The sequence below is a fragment of the Hemiscyllium ocellatum genome, chromosome 20 (assembly GCF_020745735.1).
Source record: "Hemiscyllium ocellatum isolate sHemOce1 chromosome 20, sHemOce1.pat.X.cur, whole genome shotgun sequence".
In the NCBI taxonomy this organism is placed as follows: domain Eukaryota; kingdom Metazoa; phylum Chordata; class Chondrichthyes; order Orectolobiformes; family Hemiscylliidae; genus Hemiscyllium; species Hemiscyllium ocellatum.
The window spans coordinates 16,915,925-16,936,371 of NC_083420.1; the positions used below are offsets into that span (position 1 = coordinate 16,915,925).

A 20,447-nucleotide genomic window follows, 5' to 3' on the forward strand; every position below is an offset into this window, starting at 1 on the left:
TCCACGTATCCACTCCACCCTCTCCTCCCTGACCTATCACCTTCATCTCCTCCCCCACTCACCCATTGTACTCTATGCTACTCTTTCCCCACCACCACCCTTCCCTAGCTTATCTCTCCATGCTCCCGGCCCACTGCCTTTATTCCTGATGAAGGGCTTTTGCCCGAAACGTCCATTTCGCTGCTTGTTGGATGCTGCCTGAACTGCTGTGCTCTTCCAGCACCACTGATCCAGAATCTGGTTTCCAGCATCTGCAGTAATTGTTTTTACCTAGAATAGGACAATATTAATTTTATTAAAAATTCATTACTATAGAATAGTTTTTATTTAAAACTTGCACTGTTTTATATCAAATAAAACTTCTCCAGACTGTTAACCCTGTATCCGATAACTGCCCTTGTTCAGCTTTATGCAGTTCCCAATCATGGCCCAGCCCATGGAAATATTGACATTTGGAAGGCAAGCAAGTAAAAGTAAATACAACAACCAATTTCTATCTCTCCTGTCACCTTCTTGAAAATCAATAGATTCAGGAACAAGGTGAGACATCATGATGCATGCTATCAGTGTCATTAATTTTGGTCACCTCCTACTCTGTCAACTCTATTCAGTCCACAAATAACCATCCCCAAGGACATGTCTGCTGAGAATCTGAGGTCTCCTTAAAATTTATTAGCTGCTTCGTTACCATTGATAAATTATATACATCATTTATTTTTCCAATTTGTTTTTATTTCTAATGTGGCTGATACTTACACTACACCTTAGGCTGGAACTAAAGTTTAGTCAATAGCAAAATATTGTTTTTGTTGATAATCTGCTGTAATAGCGTTTGTTTGTCCTCAGGTCGTGGCACTAGGATTCTTTTCTGGTGAGAATGCATATCTCCAAAGCAGTTGGAATATATTGGATGGCATCCTAGTTTTTGTTTCCGTAATTGACATAATTGTCTCCCTGGCATCAGCGGGAGGAGCAAAGATCCTTGGTATTCTCCGTGTATTACGACTCTTGCGAACCCTTCGACCACTGAGGTAAGCTCCATTGATATTTCAACCTTTAGACAGTCAATATGGCAAGCAGAACTCCTGTATCCTTGACCTGTCACATACTCAAACATCAAGAACACCTTTAGCACTGCAATGTGAACATTAAATATTTTTTTAAAAATCAGTTTAATTGGAACAAGGAATGGTCTTCACGCTTTCTGTCATTTCCTTGTCTTTTATTCTCCATCTTCCTTCTTTAATTTGAAATATTTTCTAACATTGTCTTTTTTTAAAATTAAATTCAAAATCCTTTTCTTAAATGATAAGCAGGCATTGCTAGATCTTGTGCTGGGTACAGACAACTCAGGAGTACCAAGGGTTTGACGGGGGCCGGGGTGGGGGGGACAGGGGTGGGATGGGAAATATATCTCTGGTGGTGGGGTCTATAGGTGGCGGAAGTGGTGGAAGATGTTGTGATGTATGATATTTATTCATTATCTACCAGTTTGACAGGGGGAACTTACATAAGAGTGACTATTTTATCATAAGATTAAGATTGCTGGAAGATAAGGTTGCTGGAAGAACTCCGGATCAGAGTTGATGATCTTGAATCTGAGCTTCAAACACTGTGGCACATCCAGGAGAGGGAGAGTTACCTGGACGCTTTGTTTCAGGAGGCAGTCACACCTGGGAGATTAAGTAATTCACATTCAGCTAGTGATCAGGGACATCAGAATGTGACTGTAAGTGAGGCAGGTAGGGGGAACCTAAGTTCAGGTGTGCAGGAGCCTCAGCCCTTGACCTTGTCCAACAGGTATGAGATTCTTGCTCCCTGTACAGATGAGGAAAGGGGCTCTGGACAGGATGAGCCAGCTGACCACGGCACCATGGTGCAGAAGGCCATTCAAGAGAGGGGAGCAAATAGACAAGTAGTGGTTATAGGGGATTCTATAATTGGGAGATAGATAGTATCCTTTGCAATCCAGATCGGGAGTCTCGCATGGTGTGTTGCCTGCCCGGTGCCAGGGTGCGGGACATCTCTGACTGGCTGGAAAGGATATTGGAGCGGGAGGGGGAGGATCCAGTTGTTGTGGTCCATGTTGGTACTAACAACATAGGCAAAGCTAGGGCGGAGGACCTGTTTGGGGATTACGAAGCACTAGGAAGGAAATTGAAGTACAGGTCCTCAAGGGTCATAATCTCAGGATTACTGCCCGAGCCACGTGCCAATTGGCATAGGGATAAGAAAATTAGGGAAGTAAACACGTGGCTAAGGGATTGGTGTGGGAAATAGGGATTCCACTTCATGGGGCATTGGCATCAGTTTTGGAACAGGGGGGATCTGTGCCATTGGGACGGTCTCCACCTGAACCGATCAGGTACCAATGTTCTAGCGAAGAGGATAAATAGGGTGGTGAGTAGGACTTTAAACTTCTGAGATGGGTGGGGAAGGGAAAGTGAAAGCGACAGGGAGTATGGAGTTAAATGGAAAGATAATCAACAGGATAGCATATGTGCAGGAGGATTTAAACTCGAGGCAGACTGGGAATGCAGCAAAAAGGAAGGATAACTTAGGGCATCTTATGACTTCCAGTATCTCTAATGATAAAGTTAGCATTAAGGCACTTTACCTGAATGCTTGTAGCATTCATAACAAAGCAGATGAACTGATGGCACAGATCATAGTGAATGGTTATGATGTGGTAGGCATCACAGAGACGTGGTTGCGGGGGTTCAGGACTGGCAGTTAAACCTCCAAGGATGTTCAACTTATCGAAAAGACAAGGAGGTGGGCAGAGGGGGTGGGGTTGCCTTGTTAGTTAAGAACAAAATTAAATCTATGGCACTGAATGACATAGCATCGGATGGCATGGAGTCTGCGTGGGTGGAATTGAGGAACCACAAAGGCAAAAAAAGCATAATGGGAGTTATGTACAGACCTCCTAACAGTGGTCAGGACCAGGGGCGCAACATGTACCGGGAATAGAGAAGGCATGTCAGAAAGGCATGGTCACGGTGATCATGGGAGACTTCAATGTACAGGTGGACTGGGTAAATAATGTTGCCAGTGGATCCAAAGAAAGGGAATTCATGGAATGCTTACAGGATGGCTTTTTGGAACAGCTTGTCATGGAGCCCGCAAGGGAGCAGGCTATTCTGGACCTAGTGCTTTGTAATGAACCAGACTTTATAAAAAATCTTAAAGTAAGGGAACCCTTAGGAAGCAGCAATCATAATATGGTAGAGTTTAGTCTGCAGTTTGAAAGAGAGAAGGCAAAATCAGATGTAATGGTGTTACAGTGAAATAAAGGTAATTATGAGAGCATGAGAGAGGAACTGACAAAAATAGACTGGAAGCAGAGGCTAGCGTGGAAGACAGTAGAGCAAAAATGGCAGGTGTTTGTGGGTATAATTGAGGACACTGTACAGAGGTTCATCCCCAAGAAAAGAAAGATTATCCGGGGAGGGATTAGACAGCCATGGATGACAAAGGAAGTCAGGAAATGTATTAAAGAAAAAGAGAAATCCTATAAAGTGGCCAAGAGCAGTGGGAAATCAGAAGATTGGGAAGGCTACAAAAACAAACAGAGGATAACAAAGAGAGAAATAAGGAAGGAGAGGATCAAATATGAAGGTAGGCTAGCCAGTCATATTAGAAATGATAGTAAAAGTTTCTTTCAATACATAAGAAACAAACGACAGGCAAAAGTAGACATTGAGTAAAAAATGAGGTCTGCAGATGCTGGAGATCACAGCTGCAAATGTGTTGCTGGTCAAAGCACAGCAGGCCAGGCAGCATCTCAGGAATAGAGAATTTGACGTTTCGAGCATAAGCCCTTCATCAGGAATAAGAGAGAGGGCCAAGCAGGCTAAGATAAAAGGTAGGGAGGAGGGACTAGGGGGAGGGGCGATGGAGGTGGGATAGGTGGAAGGAGGTCAAGGTGAGGGTGATAGGCCGGAGTGGGGTGGGGGCGGAGAGGTCAGGAAGAGGATTGCAGGTTAGGAGGGCGGTGCTGAGTTGAGGGAACCGACTGAGACAAGGTGGGGGGAGGGGAAATGAGGAAACTGGAGAAATCTGAATTCATACCTTGTGGTTGGAGGGTTCCCAGGCGGAAGATGAGGCGCTCCTCCTCCAGCCGTCGTGTTGTTGTGTTCTGCCGGTGGAGGAGTCCAAGGAGCTGCATGTCCTCGGTGGAGTGGGAGGGAGAGTTAAAGTGTTGAGCCACGGGGTGATTGGGTTGGTTGGTTCGGGCGGCCCGGAGGTGTTCTCTGAAGCGTTCCGCAAGTAAGCGGCCTGTCTCACCAATATAGAGGAGGCCACATCGGGTGCAGCGGATGCAATAGATGATGTGCGTGGAGGTACAGGTGAACTTGTGGCGGATATGGAAGGATCCCTTGGGGCCTTGGAGGGAAGTGAGTGTGGAGGTGTGGGCGCAAGTTTTACATTCCTGCGGTTGCAGGGGAAGGTGCCGGGGGTGGAGGTTGGGTTGGTGGGGGGTGTGGATCTGACGAGGGAGTCACGAAGGGAGTGGTCCTTGCGGAACGCTGATAGGGGAGGGAAGGGAAATATATCCTTGGTGGTGGGGTCCGTTTGGAGGTGGCGGAAATGGCGGCGGATGATACGTTGTATGCGGAGGTTGGTGGGGTGGTAGGTGAGAACCAGTGGGGTTCTGTCTTGGTGGCGGTTGGAGGAGTGGGGCCCTACGCCCTCGGATTAATGAGTTCAACACGCGGCGAGATATTGAACAATTCTTCCGCCGCCTTCGCCTCCGTGCCTACTTTCACAACCAAGACTCCCGCCCACCCTCTGACGACCCCTTCTCCCGCCTCCAACACACCCCATCCACCTGGACACCCCGTGCTGGCCTCCTACCCGCCCTCGACCTCTTTATAGCCAATTGCCGCCGTGACATTAACCGACTCAACCTGTCCACCCCTCTCACCCACTCCAACCTCTCACCCTCAGAACGTGCAGCCCTCCACTCCCTCCGCTCCAATCCCAACCTCACCATCAAACCCGCAGACAAGGGAGGCGCGGTGGTAGTTTGGCGCACTGACCTGTATACCGCTGAAGCCAAACGCCAGCTTGCGGACGCCTCCTCTTATCGCCCCCTTGACCACGACCCCACCTCCCACCACCAAACCATCATCTCCCAGACCATCCAGGACCTCATCACCTCAGGGGATCTCCCATCCACCGCCTCCAACCTCATAGTCCCACAACCCCGCACCGCCCGTTCCTACCTCCTGCCCAAAATCCACAAACCTGCCTGCCCCGGCCGACCCATTGTCTCAGCCTGCTCCTGCCCCACCGAACTCATCTCCCAATACCTCGACATGGTCCTGTCCCCTTTAGTCCAAGAACTCCCCACCTACGTTCGGGACACCACCCACGCCCTCCACCTCCTCCAGGATTTTCGCTTCCCCGGTCCCCAACGCCTTATTTTCACTATGGACATCCAGTCCCTGTACACCTCCATCCCCCATCACGAAGGACTCAAAGCCCTCCGCTTCTTCCTTTCCCGCCGCACCAACCAGTACCCTTCCACTGACACACTCCGACTGACTGAACTGGTCCTCACCCTGAATAACTTCTCTTTTCAATCCTCCCACTTCCTCCAAACTAAAGGAGTTGCCATGGGCACCCGCATGGGCCCCAGCTATGCCTGCCTCTTCGTAGGATATGTGGAACAGTCCATCTTCCGCAACTACACTGGCACTACCCCCCACCTTTTCCTCCGCTACATCGATGACTGTATTGGCGCTGCCTCATGCTCCCACGAGGAGGTTGAACAGTTCATCAACTTTACTAACACCTTCCATCCCGACCTGAAATTCACCTGGACTGTCTCAGACTCCTCCCTCCCCTTCCTAGACCTTTCCATTTCTATCTCGGGCGACCGACTCAACACAGACATCTATTATAAACTGACTGACTCCCACAGCTACCTGGACTACACCTCCTCCCACCCTGCCCCCTGTAAAAACGCCATCCCATATTCCCAATTCCTTCGTCTCCGCCGCATCTGCTCCCAGGAGGACCAATTCCAACACCGCACAGCCCAGATGGCCTCCTTCTTCAAGGACCGCAGATTCCCCCCAGACATGATCGACGATGCCCTCCACTGCATCTCCTCCACTTCCCGCTCCTCCGCCCTTGAGCCCCGCTCCTCCAACCGCCACCAAGACATTGGTTGAGATCTTTCCAGCTCAGATGCAGTAAAACCGGATATTGACATGATAAACTGTCATGAAACAATGAGTGACCTTTAAGGAGAAGATATTTCAGGCTAGGCCCATTCCAACAAAGGTGAAAGATAAGGCAACTAGAACTTCAAACCATTGGATGTCAAAATTAATGCATTCAAAATCCTATTCCTCCTGGTTTCCAAGATCTATAGAGGAAATATGAGTCATTTTTAAACATGGCAATTTGATTGCTTAAAAACTGGCTGTCTGAATGAGACGGAATTATACCTGCAGGTTTTAATGTATCTTCAGAATACAAGCAAGAAAAATGATGGTGTAAGACTGCATAAATCTTGTCAAGGTGAAGTAAATACACTTAGTTTCATGGATTATATCCCTCCCACAGTCCAAAGATGTGCAAGTTAGGCGGATTGGCCATGCTGAATTGCCCATAGTATTCAGGGATGTGTAGGTTACATTCATAAGCCATGAGAAATGCAAGATTACAGGGATAGGGCTGGGGAATGGATTTGGGTGGCTTGCTCTTTGGAGGGTCGGTTTGGACTTGTTGGGCTAAATGGCCTGTTTCCACACTGTAGGGATTCTATGATGAATTAGTCTTCTGTAGTAATCAATATGAGAGGATTTCTTATAGTTGATATGTGTAATGAGCCTTAAACTACATTCAGGAAGAATACATTCACAATGTTGTAACAAGTACCAAGCAAATGAAATCTCTTCCACATTTGTCTGTAACGAGCACATGAACAAGAACAACAAGATGAAATCAGACCCACTAGCAAGCAATGAGTTTCAGTTCAGTTCAACATTATTCCTTATGGTGAAATATAGCTATAATTACCAAGAAGTCTCGACCATGAGCTGACAATTTCTCAGACTTATGGTTAAATTAGCAATCCTAGCTGCAGTCCTGAACCATTGTTGTAGGCGGTGGGTGTTGGTGAACCCCAACAGGAGGTCTCTTAAAATATTTTTGAGGAAGACTGTGAGGATAACTTTTAATATTGGAGAATAGATGGTAGTAGATTTTCTGTCCATTTTATATCCCACTCATTATGCCCCTGCTTGAAGACTCTTGCCATTGAAGTTCACAAGAAGGCAAGTTAGACAGGGTGTATAACTGGTGAACATTCTGATAATAGGAATTTGGTTAGCTCAATTTGGTTGGCTGGCTGGTTTGTCATGCAGAGTGGTGCTAACAGCATGTGTTCAATTCTTATGTCAGCTGAGGTTACTACAAAGGACACTCTTCAACCTCTGCCCTCACCAGATGCGTGGTAACCCCAGGTTTAGCCACCCATCAGTCATCTGTTTCTCTAAGGAGAGGACAGTCTGATGGTTTGGTAAGTCTATGGCCAATTTACCTTTGCTACTGAAATTGAAAAGAAAACTCTATATTACCATAGGATAAATAGATGCTTTGTTAAATAATGGGAAGAAAAGTTGAGCCTAAGTATATTTGAATGTATTGTAGTATTTCACCCTAAGGTACCAAAATTAATCTCACATGGAATTAAATCTCTTGGAAATACAGGAATTGATTTTATTATCTGGTGCCAGTGAGACAATGAGTGTGCTTGTTGATCAACAGGTCCACATAATCAATGTTAAAAGAACACATTGAGTAATAGAGGTGAAATGCAGGGTGTAGTCACACACACTGCTATACTTTATTTACAGCATAAATAATAATGCAACTTTGCCTTAAATGAAACCAACCAGCTGAGAGCCTTCTCCCTTATATTCTCAACTGATTACTCTGAGATTGTGACAATACAATAAACTTCTGTTGTTTATGATATTTAATTTTTAATGGTTTATCAAGAGTGCCAGTTCATAAGGTGTCAGTTCAAACAAAGCTTGCTGTAACACTTATTTAATCTACTGTTTAGAATTAGAACATAGAACAGTACAGCACAGTACAGGCCCTTTGGCACTCGATGTTGTGCCGACCTTTTATCCTTCTACGAGCAAACGAACCTTCATTCCTTCATTTTATTATCATCCATGTGCCTATCCAAGAGTTGCTTAAATATCCCAAATGTATCTGACTCTAATACCACTGCTGGAGTACATTCCACACACCCACCACTTTCTGTGTAAAGAACCTACCTCTGACATCTCCCCTAACCCTTCCTCCAATCACCTTAAAATTATGTTCCCTCACAATAGCCATTTCTGCCCTGGGAAAAGGTCTCTGGCTATCCACTGTATCTATGCCTCTCATTATTTTGTACACCTCTATCAGGTCACCTCTGATCCTTCTTTGCGCTAAGGAGAAAAGCCATAGATCCCTCAAACGTGTGGGCGGCACGGTGCCACAGTGGTTAGCACAGCTGCCTCACAGCGCCTGAGACCCGTGTTCAATTCCCGACTCAGGCGACAGACTGTGTGGAGTTTGCACGTTCTCCCCGTGTCTGCGTGGGTTTCCTCCGGGTGCTCCGGTTTCCTCCCACAGTCCAAAGATGTGCGGGTCAGGTGAATTGGCCATGCTAAATTGCCCGTAGTGTTAGGTAAGGGGTAAATGTAGGGGTATGGGTGGGTTGTGCTTCGGCGGGTCAGTGTGGACTTGTTGGGCCGAAGGGCCTGTTTCCACACTGTAAGTAATCTAATCAAAAAAGAGAAAATGCTGGAAAATGTTAGCAAGTCTGGCGGCATCTGTAAGATGACAAAAGAGCTGACGTTTCGAGTCTAACTGACCCTTTGACATAGTCATACAGCATGGAAACAGACCCTTTGGTCCAGCCTGTCCACGCCGACCAGATATCCCAACCCAATCTAGTCCCACCTGCCAGCACCCGGCCCATATCCCTCCAAACTCTTCCTATTCATATACCCATCCAAATGCCTCTTAAATGTTGCAATTGTACCAGTCTCCACCACATCCTCTGGCAGCTCATTCCATACACGTACCACCCTCTGCGTGGAAAAGTTGCCCCTTAGGTATCTTTTATATCTTTCCCCTCCCATCCTAAACCTATGCCATCTAGTTCTGGACCCCCGATCCCAGGGAAAAGGCTTTGTCTATTTAGCCTGATGAAGGGCTTTTGCCCGAAACGTCGATTTCGCTGCTTGTTGGATGCTGCCTGAAGTGCTTTGTCTATTTACCCTGTCCATGCCCCTCATAATTTTGTAAACCTCTATAAGGTCACTCCTCAGCCTCTGACGCTCCAGGGAAAACAGCCCCAGCCTGTTTATCCTCTCGCTATATCTCAAATCCTCCAACCCTGGCAACAACCTTGTAAATCTTTTCTGAACCCTTTCAACTTTCACTACATCTTTCCCATAGGAAGGAGACCAGAATTGCACGCAATATTCCAACAGTGGCCTAACCAATGTCAGTTAGACTCAAAACGTCAGCTCTTTTCTCTCCTTACAGATGCTTGCTGAGATTTTCCAGCATTTTCTCTTTTTTGGTTTCAGATTCCAGCATCCGCAGTAATTTACTTTTATCCATAGATCCCTTAATCTTTCTTCGTAAGACATGCCCTCCAGTCCAGGCAGCATCCTGGTAAATCTCCTCTGCTCATTCTCTAAAGTTTCCACATCCTTCCTGTATGAGGCAACCAGAACTGAAAACAATATTCCAACCAGGGCTTTATAGATCTGCAGCATAACCCCTTAAACTCAGTCCCCCTGCTAATGAAAGCCAACATACCATATGCCTTCTTAACAACCCTATTATCCTGAATGGCAACTTTGAGGGATCTATGGACATGGATCCCAAGATCCCTCTGTTCCACTACACTGCCAAGAATTCTGCCTTTAACCCTATAATCTGCATTCAAATTTCACCTTCCAAAATGAATCACTTTACACTTTTCAGGTTGAATTCCACCTGCCACTTTTCAGCCCAGCTCTGCATCCTGTCAATGTCCCAATGAAACTTACAATAGTCCTCCAACACTATCCACAACTCTACCAAACTTTGTGTCATCAGCAAACTTACTAAACCACCCTTCCCATCCAAGCCATTTATAAAAATCATGAAACGCAGAGACCCCAGAAGAGATGCCTGCGGAACACCACTGGTCACCAAGCTCCATGCTGAATACATCCATGACCACCCGGTGTCTTCTATGGGCTAGCCAATTCTGATTCTAGACGGCCAGATTTTCCTATATCCCATGCCTCCTTACTTTCTGAATGAGCCTACCATGGGGAGCCGTATCAAACACCTTGCTAGAAATCCATATATATCACCTCCACTGCTCTACCTTCATCAATGAGTTTTGTCACATCCTCAAAGAATTCAGTAAGGTTTGTGAGGCATGACCTGCCCCTCACAAAGCCATGCTGACTATCTCTAATCAAACTATGGTTTTCCAAGTAATCATAAATCCTGTCTGTCAGAATCCTCTCCAATAATTTACCCACCACCGACATAGGACTGACTGGTCTGTAATTTGTAGGATTATCCCTTTTCCCTTTCTTGAACAAGGAGATAACATTTGCTGACCTCTAATCATCTGGTACTACTCCAGTGGACAGTGAGGATGCAAACATCATTGCCAAAGGCGCATCAATCTCTTCATTCGCTTCCTGTTGAAACATTGGGTATATCCCATCTGGCCCAGGGGATTTATCTATCCTCATGTTTTTCAAAATTTCCAGCACATCCTCCTTCTTAACATCAACCTGTTCAAGCATATCAGTCTGATTGATGCTGTCCTCACAAACATAAGGACCCTGTAAGTAGTGAATACTGAAGTAAGGTATTCAGTTAGGACCTCCCCTACCTCCAGGCACAAGTTCCCTCCACTATCCCTGATTGGCCCTACTCTCACTCTGGCCATCTTCTTGTTCCTCACATAACTGTAGAACACCTTGGTGTTTTCTTTAATCTAACCCACCAAGGCTTTTTCATGCCTGCTTCTAGCTCTCATAAGTCCATTCTTCCATTCCTTCCTGGCTACCTTGTAACCCTCTAGAGCCTGTATGATCCTTGCTTCCTCAACCTTAAGTAAGATTCCTTTTTCCTCTTGACTAGATGTTCCAGATTTTTTTGTCAGTCAAGATTCTATCACCCTACCATCCCTTCCTTGACTCAGTGGGACAAACCTATCCAGCACTTGCAGCAAATGCTCCCTAAACAACCTCCACATTTTAGTAGTGCATTTCCCTGAGAACATCTGTTCCCAATTTATGTTCTATGGTTCCTGCCTGACAACAGTGTAATTCCCCTCCCCCAATTAATACTTTCCCACACCATCTGCTCCGATCCCTGTCCATGACTATAGTAAAGTCCAGGGAGTTGTGATCACTATCACCGATATTGAGTCAGAAATTCTTCCTAGATGCACCTGACAAAATTTGCTCCATTCAAGCTATTTACACTGAGGAGGTTCCAATTAATATTAAGCAAGTTGAAGTCACCCATAACAATAACCCCATTACTTCTACACCTTTCCAAAATGTTCCTTTCAATTGCTCTCCGTGTCTCTGTTGCTAATGGGGGGTCTGTAGAAAACTATAATAAAGTGACTACTCCTTTCCTGTTTCTGACTTCCACCAATACTGACTCAGTAGACAAACCCTCCTTGACGACCTCCCTTTCTGCAGCTGAGATACTATCCCTGATTAGCAATGCCACTCCCCCACCATTTTTCCCCCTCTCCCAATTCTTTTTGAAACATCTAAACCCTGGAACATCCAACAACCATTCCCTGTGATATCCAAGTGTCCATAATGGCCACAACATAGTAGCTCCAAATACTGATCCATGCTGTAAGCTCATCATCCTTATTCCTGACACTTCTTGCATTAAAACAGACACACTTCAACCCTCACACTGACTGTAATTTTTCAACTGTCTGTCCCTCCTCACAGACTTTTTGCACGCTGTATCTCACCAGCTACCCATCCTCTGATCCATAGCTGTTTCCCATTCCTCAGCCAACTAGTTTAAACCCTCCCGAAGAGCTCTAGGCAACTTCCCGCCCAGGATATTGGTGCCCCTCCAGTTCAGATGCAACCCATTCATCTTGTACAGGTCCCACCTTCCCCAGAAGATATCCCAGTGATCCACATATCTGAAGCCCTCTCTCCTACACCAGCCCTGCAGCCACATGTTCAGCTGCATTTGCTCTCTGTTCCTAGCCTCCCTAGCCCATGGCACTGGTAGCAATCCTGAGATTACTACTCTGCTCATCCTGCCTTTTAGCTTCCAACCTAACTCCCTATATTCTCTTTTCAGATCTATCCCTTTTCCTACCTGTGTCATTGGTACCGATGTGTACTAGGACTTCTGGTTGCTCACTCTCCCCCTTCAGAATCGTGTGTACTCGATCCGAGATATCCCTGACCCTGGCACTGGAGAGGCAACATGCCATCTGGGAGTCTCATTCGTGACCACAGAATCTCCTGTCTGTTCCTCTAACCATTGAATCTCCTATCACTGTCGCTCCTATTCTCCTCGCTTCCCTTCTGAGCTGCAGAGCCAAGCTCAGTGCTAGAGACCTGGCCACTGTGGGTTTCCCCTGGTAGATCATTCCCCAACTGTATCTAAAGCGGTATACTTATTATTAAGGTGAACGGCCACAGGGGATCCCTACACTGTCTGTCTATTCTCTTTACCTCTCCTGACAGTCACCCAGCTACCATTATCCTGTAACTTAGATGTGACTACTTCCCTATAACTCCTCTCTGTCACCCCCTCAGCCTCCCGAATGATGCAAAGGTTATCCGGCTCTAGCTCCAGTTTCCTAACATGGTCTGTGAGGAGCTGGAGCTGGGTACACTTCTCGCAGCTGAAGTCAGCAAGACACTAGTGGTGACCCTTACTTCCAACATCCTGCAAGAGAAGCATGCAACTACCATAGGTTCCATCGCTTCTGCTTTAAATTGCCAAAAGAGAGTAAAAAGAAAGCCTTACGTTACTAACCCTCCACAAAGTTTTTTTTTGGTTAGACGAGGAGGACTGGTGTGAAACAGTACACATGTAGTGTTTCGCATTTAGCCACCGCCTGAATATATTAGTTCACTTACCCAGCAGTCCCTGTGTCCATTTCCGCTCCTGTTTCAGCCTTCGCTCCGTCGATTCATGAGGTAAGTAATTTATAATAAACATACCTTCCTGGCTGCCCTCGGCTCGTGCTCTGTCATCACCCGCTGCTGAAATGGAAGTTGCTGATTCATGGGGTAAATATTTTATATTCAAACTTACTTTCAAACATGCACAGTTGCTGCATGCTTTGAAACATTTTAAGTGAGAAAATTACAATTCAGGTGTTTGGGTGAATTGCTGACAGATTTTCCATTGCAAGAAATCTAAAAGAGACTTGTTAAAAAACACCTTAAGCATGATATGACTCAAATTTGGATGGGTCGAGTTACATTCATCCCACAAGTCATACTTAATACTTTTGCTGTAGTCACTTTCTGTATGATCACATGGGAAAAGCTTCCAAGCACATTTTCTCTCACTTATTATTAGAAACTCTGTTAACTATTGAGTATAATTCCTGACAGCAATTTGTCCCTTTTGCTAGAGTCATCAGTCGAGCTCCAGGCCTAAAACTGGTAGTAGAAACGTTAATAACTTCCCTGAGACCCATCGGAAATATCGTACTCATCTGCTGTGCTTTCTTCATCATCTTCGGAATCCTGGGGGTCCAGGTAAATATGAGATTGTTAATGAAAGGTCAAATTATTTTTCCCCAGAAATACAAATTCATATATTCAAATAACTAAAGCTGAATTTGACAATCAGAAAAGTAAGCTAGATTGTGATGCCCTAAAAGATTATTGCCTTCATAGAAGCATGCACATCAAGATCTCTCTCAACTTCATTCCAAACATGCATTAAAACTGTCTAAACCACAAAGAATTAACACATTACTACACTTCCATCTAATATCACTAAGATAAAAAGTAATGCATTGCTCTTTTGCAAAATCCAATTAATAACAATTCTGCAATGCTACCTGAAGACTATATTGTTTGAGAACTGGTTATTTCAACTGTGTATCTTTAGGAGTTAATCATCACAAGTATTAACCGATACTGCCTCTTGAGAGAGCAGTTAAGCTGTGTCACAGGAAATTATAAGCAAAAATTATTATCATACTACATTTAGCCAGAGGAAATATTTGCTTATGATTCCTTATAAAAGATTTGAAGTGTCTCAAGAAAAGCAGAATCATGAATGCAATGCTTTTATAGTTACCATAGTTTCTTTCCTATTGCTCTATTCTCTCTCACTTATGTGTTGTAATCTCTCTTGCATTCTTCTGTTTATTAGTACCAATTGTGCTTCTAGGATAAATACATGAATATTGTGGGTTCTTTATTTGAACATAAGACCCCATACTAGAACTGCTGCTGTGTCTTGTCTGTGTCATATCATCTATCAAAATACACTGAGATGCACAGTAGTAGTTTAAGAAACACTCCCTTTGAGGGTGTACATATTTCAAATCACAATAAACTGGATCAAACATTAGAGGGGAAAAGTCTTCTGTTCCTACCTGTTAACCCTTCCAGGATTATGTGGATTTTTCTACTTTCTAGCTGAGAGCCTTTATAAAAAAATCAGTTTGAAAACTTTATGGCTTAAAGATTCATCTGTGCCCTTCTCTGAGTCTGCAGGCCAGAAACTCAAAAAGTCTTAGAAAATGTGTGATGGGTTTAATCTGAATCACAGATCACATTTAATCTGAGTTATTGATGTTAGTCATCCTTTCAGGAACAACTCCTCTGAAAGGAAATTACAATAAGTAGATTTCAATAAGTTCCTGGAAAATTGGTGGGGAATATTTTGGACCAAGAAGTTGAAGAGGACCATGACTGCTTTTTAATTATTATGCAGATTGAATGGGTCTAAAATTCTTCTTCATAAATCTATATGTTCATGTTTTCAGTTGTTTAAAGGCAAGTTCTACCACTGTGATGGACATGATACCAGGAATGTTACAAATAAGTCAGAATGTGTCCAAGCTAATTACAAATGGGTGCGCCGTAAATACAATTTTGACAATCTGGGACAGGTATGTTTAAGTTCTGCACTTAATGGAATAATAGTTGCAGTTGACATGATACAAATATATCTTCTTTTCAAATGCATTCAGAGAAAAGCATAGAAATTACAAGGTTGCTTCTCCATTTATTTCATTTTCCGGTACATTACTGGTAATAGTTTTGTGGAATTTGAAATTGGTGTAATAACTTGATTAATTTCTCTGCAAAATTATTTAATGTGAACATGCAGAAAATGAGAATCACAGTATACCCTTCGTTGTCATTTGGTAATAATTCTGAGGCGTTCAATAAATAATATCATTTGGGTTTTTGGACAGGATTGTACATATTTTAATTTTTAATCCATGTATTCGTTTTGAAAGAAAACCAATTACTTTAGAAAGACTGATAATTATTTCTTTTTTGCTTTTTAGGCATTGATGTCACTCTTTGTTTTATCCTCCAAAGATGGTTGGGTAAATATAATGTATGATGGTCTCGATGCAATAGGAATTGATAAGCAGGTAAAACAAAAACATTCTATGTCATCCCTTGTGACAATTTAGACTCAATATGCTGCTTATTTACATTTCATTCAGAATGAGTTAAAATATATTTACCATATACACCGGAACTAATGATGCTTTTGAAATATTACAAGTTATCCTGTTTCAGGATTATTAGCAATATTTCCACTTGCAGGAGTCCAAACTGGGTTCACAGATATAAGATAATTATTGATAAATCCAATAAAGAATTTGGAGAAACTTTTTTTTACAGAGTTGTGAGAATATTAAATTTGATACCACAAAGTTAAAGAGACTTAACATTGATTCATCTAAGTAGAAGATAGATAAATGCATGAAGTAATACAAACAGAAAATACTGGAAATGCTCATCAGATCAGCTAGTATCTATAAGGGAAGAAACAGAGTTAACGTTTCATGTCAGTGAACTTTAATCAGTACAGTGGAGAAAGGTAAACAGCAATGGGTAAGTGAAATAGGACAGGAGTAGGCATAAGCACTACCACAAACAGGTTGGGCCAAATAACCTGTTACTATGCTGTAAATTCTGTGTAATCTTCATTTACATTAAGCTTTTGTGAAACAGTTCTGTTCCAGTAAATGGAAACGATTGAAATCAAAAATGTTCCCTTTATCTTTATAACAAATGGTTGTAAAAGTTAATTGGTTTGTTCTGTTTGTTTGTTCTACTTCCACTCCTTCCTTTCCTTGTCCTGCACATTCCCATCCAATCGACAGCCGCAAAGAAATCACAATCCTTGGATGCTCCTGTACTTCATCTCCTTTCTCTTGATTGTGAGTTTCTTTGTGCTAAACATGTTCGTTGGGGTGGTGGTGGAGAACTTCCACAAGTGCCGGCAGCACCAGGAGGCTGAGGAGGCACGCCGGCGGGAGGAGAAACGTCTGCGAAGGCTGGAAAAAAAGCGCAGGAGTAAGGAACTGTGCCTGGCTGGTCGGTAGTACGTTTAATCTTTCTGAGCCCTGCCTGTTTCCAAACTGGGAAGGAAATGTGATTCCTGTAGCATGCTAGTGCATGCTAAATTCACATTGCATGATGACCTGAAAAGACTGCAATTTTTAAGGTTTAATTTATTTCAATTTTGTTTTCAACCAGACACCAAATCCTAATTCTTTCAGATAAAATCACCTACAGTGTTTATTGGTCCTGGGAGCAGCAGAGGGGCATGGGACAAAGTGATACGAGCTTAAGTGCCAGTCAAGTATAAAGCATCTATTTTATTTTCCAATAAGATGTTAATAATTATATCTTCTGATAATATTCAAACATAATGTAACTAGCTATTTAATGGACTTCACAAAACTTTTTCACAAGTGTACGTTGCCTGATTGCTATTTGTAGAAAACTCATGTTAATGTCCAACAAATATTTAATTAGACATTGACAGAGAACATTGAAACTTTGAGCAGGTGTAGGCCAATCAGCCAGTTGACGCTGCTGTACCATCATTATCATGGCTGATCCTCTATCTCAACTCGATATTCACACATTCTCTCCATACCCCTTGATGTCTTTAATATCTGAAGATATTTTTAGATGATAGAGAAAAATAGGAAAACATATTTGATTATAAAGAAAAGATATTATTTCTTCCAGTTCACGTTTGCCAAAAGCAGTACCTGGCGAAGTCCCAAAGTTTTGGCTGAATGTGGCAGACTCAGAAAGAAACGTAGTGTGTGCTGTACGTTTTAGTGCTGTCCTTTTGTCACAATCTGTTTATAAAATTCTACCATATAGATGTTGTGGTTAGAAGGAATGTGTCCTCTTGGATCTTTCCTAGGCAATTTCATTGAATTATTGGAATTTTTGCGTTTAATGTTATATTTCTGCATTTATTATTTTGATCACAAATAACAAACAAAATTGCTTCTCCCCACTTCTTTCCCCAGAGGGTTGTATGGTCAGCGCTGTTGACTTCTGCAATCACACACTATGAAGCATAATTTCTTATAAAACTATTCATGACATATTTTAGCTCAGGCATTGCAGAATCATAAACTTTTCATTAAAGAAGAATTGGACTCCACAGATCAGGATGTTCAGTCCACTTCCTTGCCCCTGGAAGAAACTGTAAATGTCAAACATGAAGGTCACTCATTCACTGAAGGCGGTTACCCACTGCTTTTCCTTTAAAATTGTAACTCAAAAATCTTACCAAAAGTGGCATTGTGCTATTATTTCATAATCCCTGTCATGGAAGTTTAGGCCTGCATGTTGAATCCTGATTCTTTTATGAATTATCCCTGTCATTCTCACTAGGAATATAATTACTGGAAAAGAGTTTACTATACTAGTTTGTACCCTGCAAGGAGAGATCAACAACTTTTGTGTTATTGCTACAAACTGTAGAATTAGTTAAATTTTAGTACTGCTGTCAAAGCATTACACTACAGAAATGTGCAATAATGTGCAAAATGACTAGTGATATCAATAAATATATTTGAATAAGAGTAACCATTATGCAAATAAAAATTGTTATTACTGGCTAAAACAATGGCAGAATTAGGGCATAATTTTTGTTTTGTACAAGCTGAGGGGAACTTGAACAATAAGAGCAATGACAAATCCAAGTTTAATTTGTGCTTCTTCATTGAGTCAAGAATAAAATGCTTTTCAGATGAACTCTGAACGAATTAGATTCTGAGTGTCTCTTCCATATTTTATATTAGCAGTTTAAGTACAAACCTTTTATTGTGAATAATAATAGTTACTTACAACTTAATACTAGGAAAGTGCAAATTTACATCACCTAAAAAGTTAGAAAGGGATGTGTCCTTCCATGTACATCATTTGTTTTGAAAGACTCTGAATAAATCTCCTGTTATATAATAACTTTCTTTCTTCTCTGTTCTCCTAGTTTTAACTTCCCATAGCAATTCCTCCCTAACCTCGCACTGTGCAATCCAGCAGTGCGTGGTAAATTGCATGTGTTAATACAAAATGAGCATGTATTAACTGCATGGTATATATTTCATCTCAATAGTTGCAATATAACAAATTAGACCTACATCATGAATAAGATCCACTCATGTAATTGTTGCTTTGGCTTTAATGCATTTGATAATATTTATATTAATTTTATTTGTCTTCATAGCAGAAACAGGGTTATTAGCATGACTAAGCTTCTCTTGCTATGTGAAAGTTAGTGTTAAGAGCAAAGTTGTTGTTCAATTCTAATATAATTATTACATAATTTAGAAAATGTCTTTAACGAAAGACCAAAACATTGCATGGGTGAATTTTTAACAACTGACCTATTAATTTCCATCCTTCTAAAACAAACAGTTCATTCTCCTCTTGTGTACCTTACACGCATACATTGCTGTATGGCTGTAAGATGCGCTAGACTAGACGTACTTATTTGCATGCAACCCTAAGGCCATTCAACTGGTGGTTTAAGTGCACGAAAATGATATAACTTTAGCCTCTCATCTCTGTTTTCACTCTCACTGACCATTCCTCCCTCCAGGTTTCACATTGATGACCTGGAGAGGTCATGGTCTATGAGTAAATATCTACAGATTCTGGAATTTAATTTTGAGTTTCTTGGTCTACAAAATACTGAAAAACATCCAGTGTGTGTCTGCGCCACCACTAATGTAATCTACTCTTTAATTCAGATTAAACCTGTAAGTGGGAATTAGATGATGCTAACTCATGCCAGAAATAGTCAAGAAGTTAAATGATTTTAGTAGATTAAATATATAAATGTTCCCTGCACATTTGTGAACATTGTTGTTTATTACTTTCCCTGTGAAAATTGAAAGTAATCAAGTTTGTTTTCTCCCATTTTTCTCTCTGCCAGAAGCCCAACGCAGACCCTATTATGCTGACTACTCCCCGGCTCGACTTTACATCCATAAGTTGTGTACCAATCACTATCTGGATCTATTCATCACATTCATTATTGGTATAAATGTTATCACAATGTCCATGGAGCACTACCACCAGCCATCTGTAAGTGTGTGGAGGAATGCAGATGTATAACCTTGCTATAAGGTGGTCTTTATGGGCCATAAACCAATGAACATAAACTTCTGGTTTTCTTAATAATTATAAAAAAGATAATTTGGTGATAACGCATAGCCCTGTTGTTCATGAGCTTTTAAAAAGCACAGTTTAAAGTAGATGTTTATTTGAGTTTTATTCTCGTCAAGATTGGCATATGCAAATATCAACTCATTCAATATTTTATATTTTAGGGATGCAATGCAACAATTAAATTTACCAAGCTTGTGTACAGCACAATTAGTGCTAGTCCAGAAACAGGTGGAGAAAATACTCTTGCTGCATTGCTCAATTAATTTGAGTTGTTTCCTGCTTTTAGAGTGCAGCTGCATTTGTCATTTTATCAAATGTGACATTTTTCATTGACCTCTCCAGGGACAATGGACTTGAATGTTCCTGGTTCCTGGGAAATGAATCTGCCAGCAGGAGCAATAGAAAAATTAAATAACTTAACATCATCACATCTCCAAGCAATCTTCCCTGGCAGAGGCGGTAGCTAGTTAATTTCAATTATGTTTCCACTTGTGGAAAAAATTGATGATGTGGCAAGAGCCTTCCAGGTGGCACACAGTTCTCCCAGTGAAGATGAGGGTCGTTTAATGCTGCTCTAGATCTCATTCATGAACCCTCGATGCTAAAGAGCTACACCTATGGCCACAGGCCATCTATTTAGGGATCCGTCATTGGACATGGTTCCTGGATGCGGTTTCTTGATTGGTTGCCTATAGGATGACCATG

General features: G+C 42.4%; 1 protein-coding gene across 1 annotated transcript in view; it reads left to right on the plus strand.

The window, feature by feature from the left end:
• The window catches only part of cacna1ha (calcium channel, voltage-dependent, T type, alpha 1H subunit a), a 295,360-nt gene that overhangs the window by 200,923 nt on the left and 73,990 nt on the right, over positions 1-20,447 (plus strand). The window contains exons 19-24 of the mRNA XM_060840534.1: positions 847-1,031; positions 13,688-13,814; positions 15,059-15,184; positions 15,590-15,679; positions 16,421-16,613; positions 19,507-19,658. Of these exons, the coding sequence (XP_060696517.1) occupies positions 847-1,031; positions 13,688-13,814; positions 15,059-15,184; positions 15,590-15,679; positions 16,421-16,613; positions 19,507-19,658 (873 nt within the window). The remainder of the gene's footprint in view (positions 1-846; positions 1,032-13,687; positions 13,815-15,058; positions 15,185-15,589; positions 15,680-16,420; positions 16,614-19,506; positions 19,659-20,447) is intronic.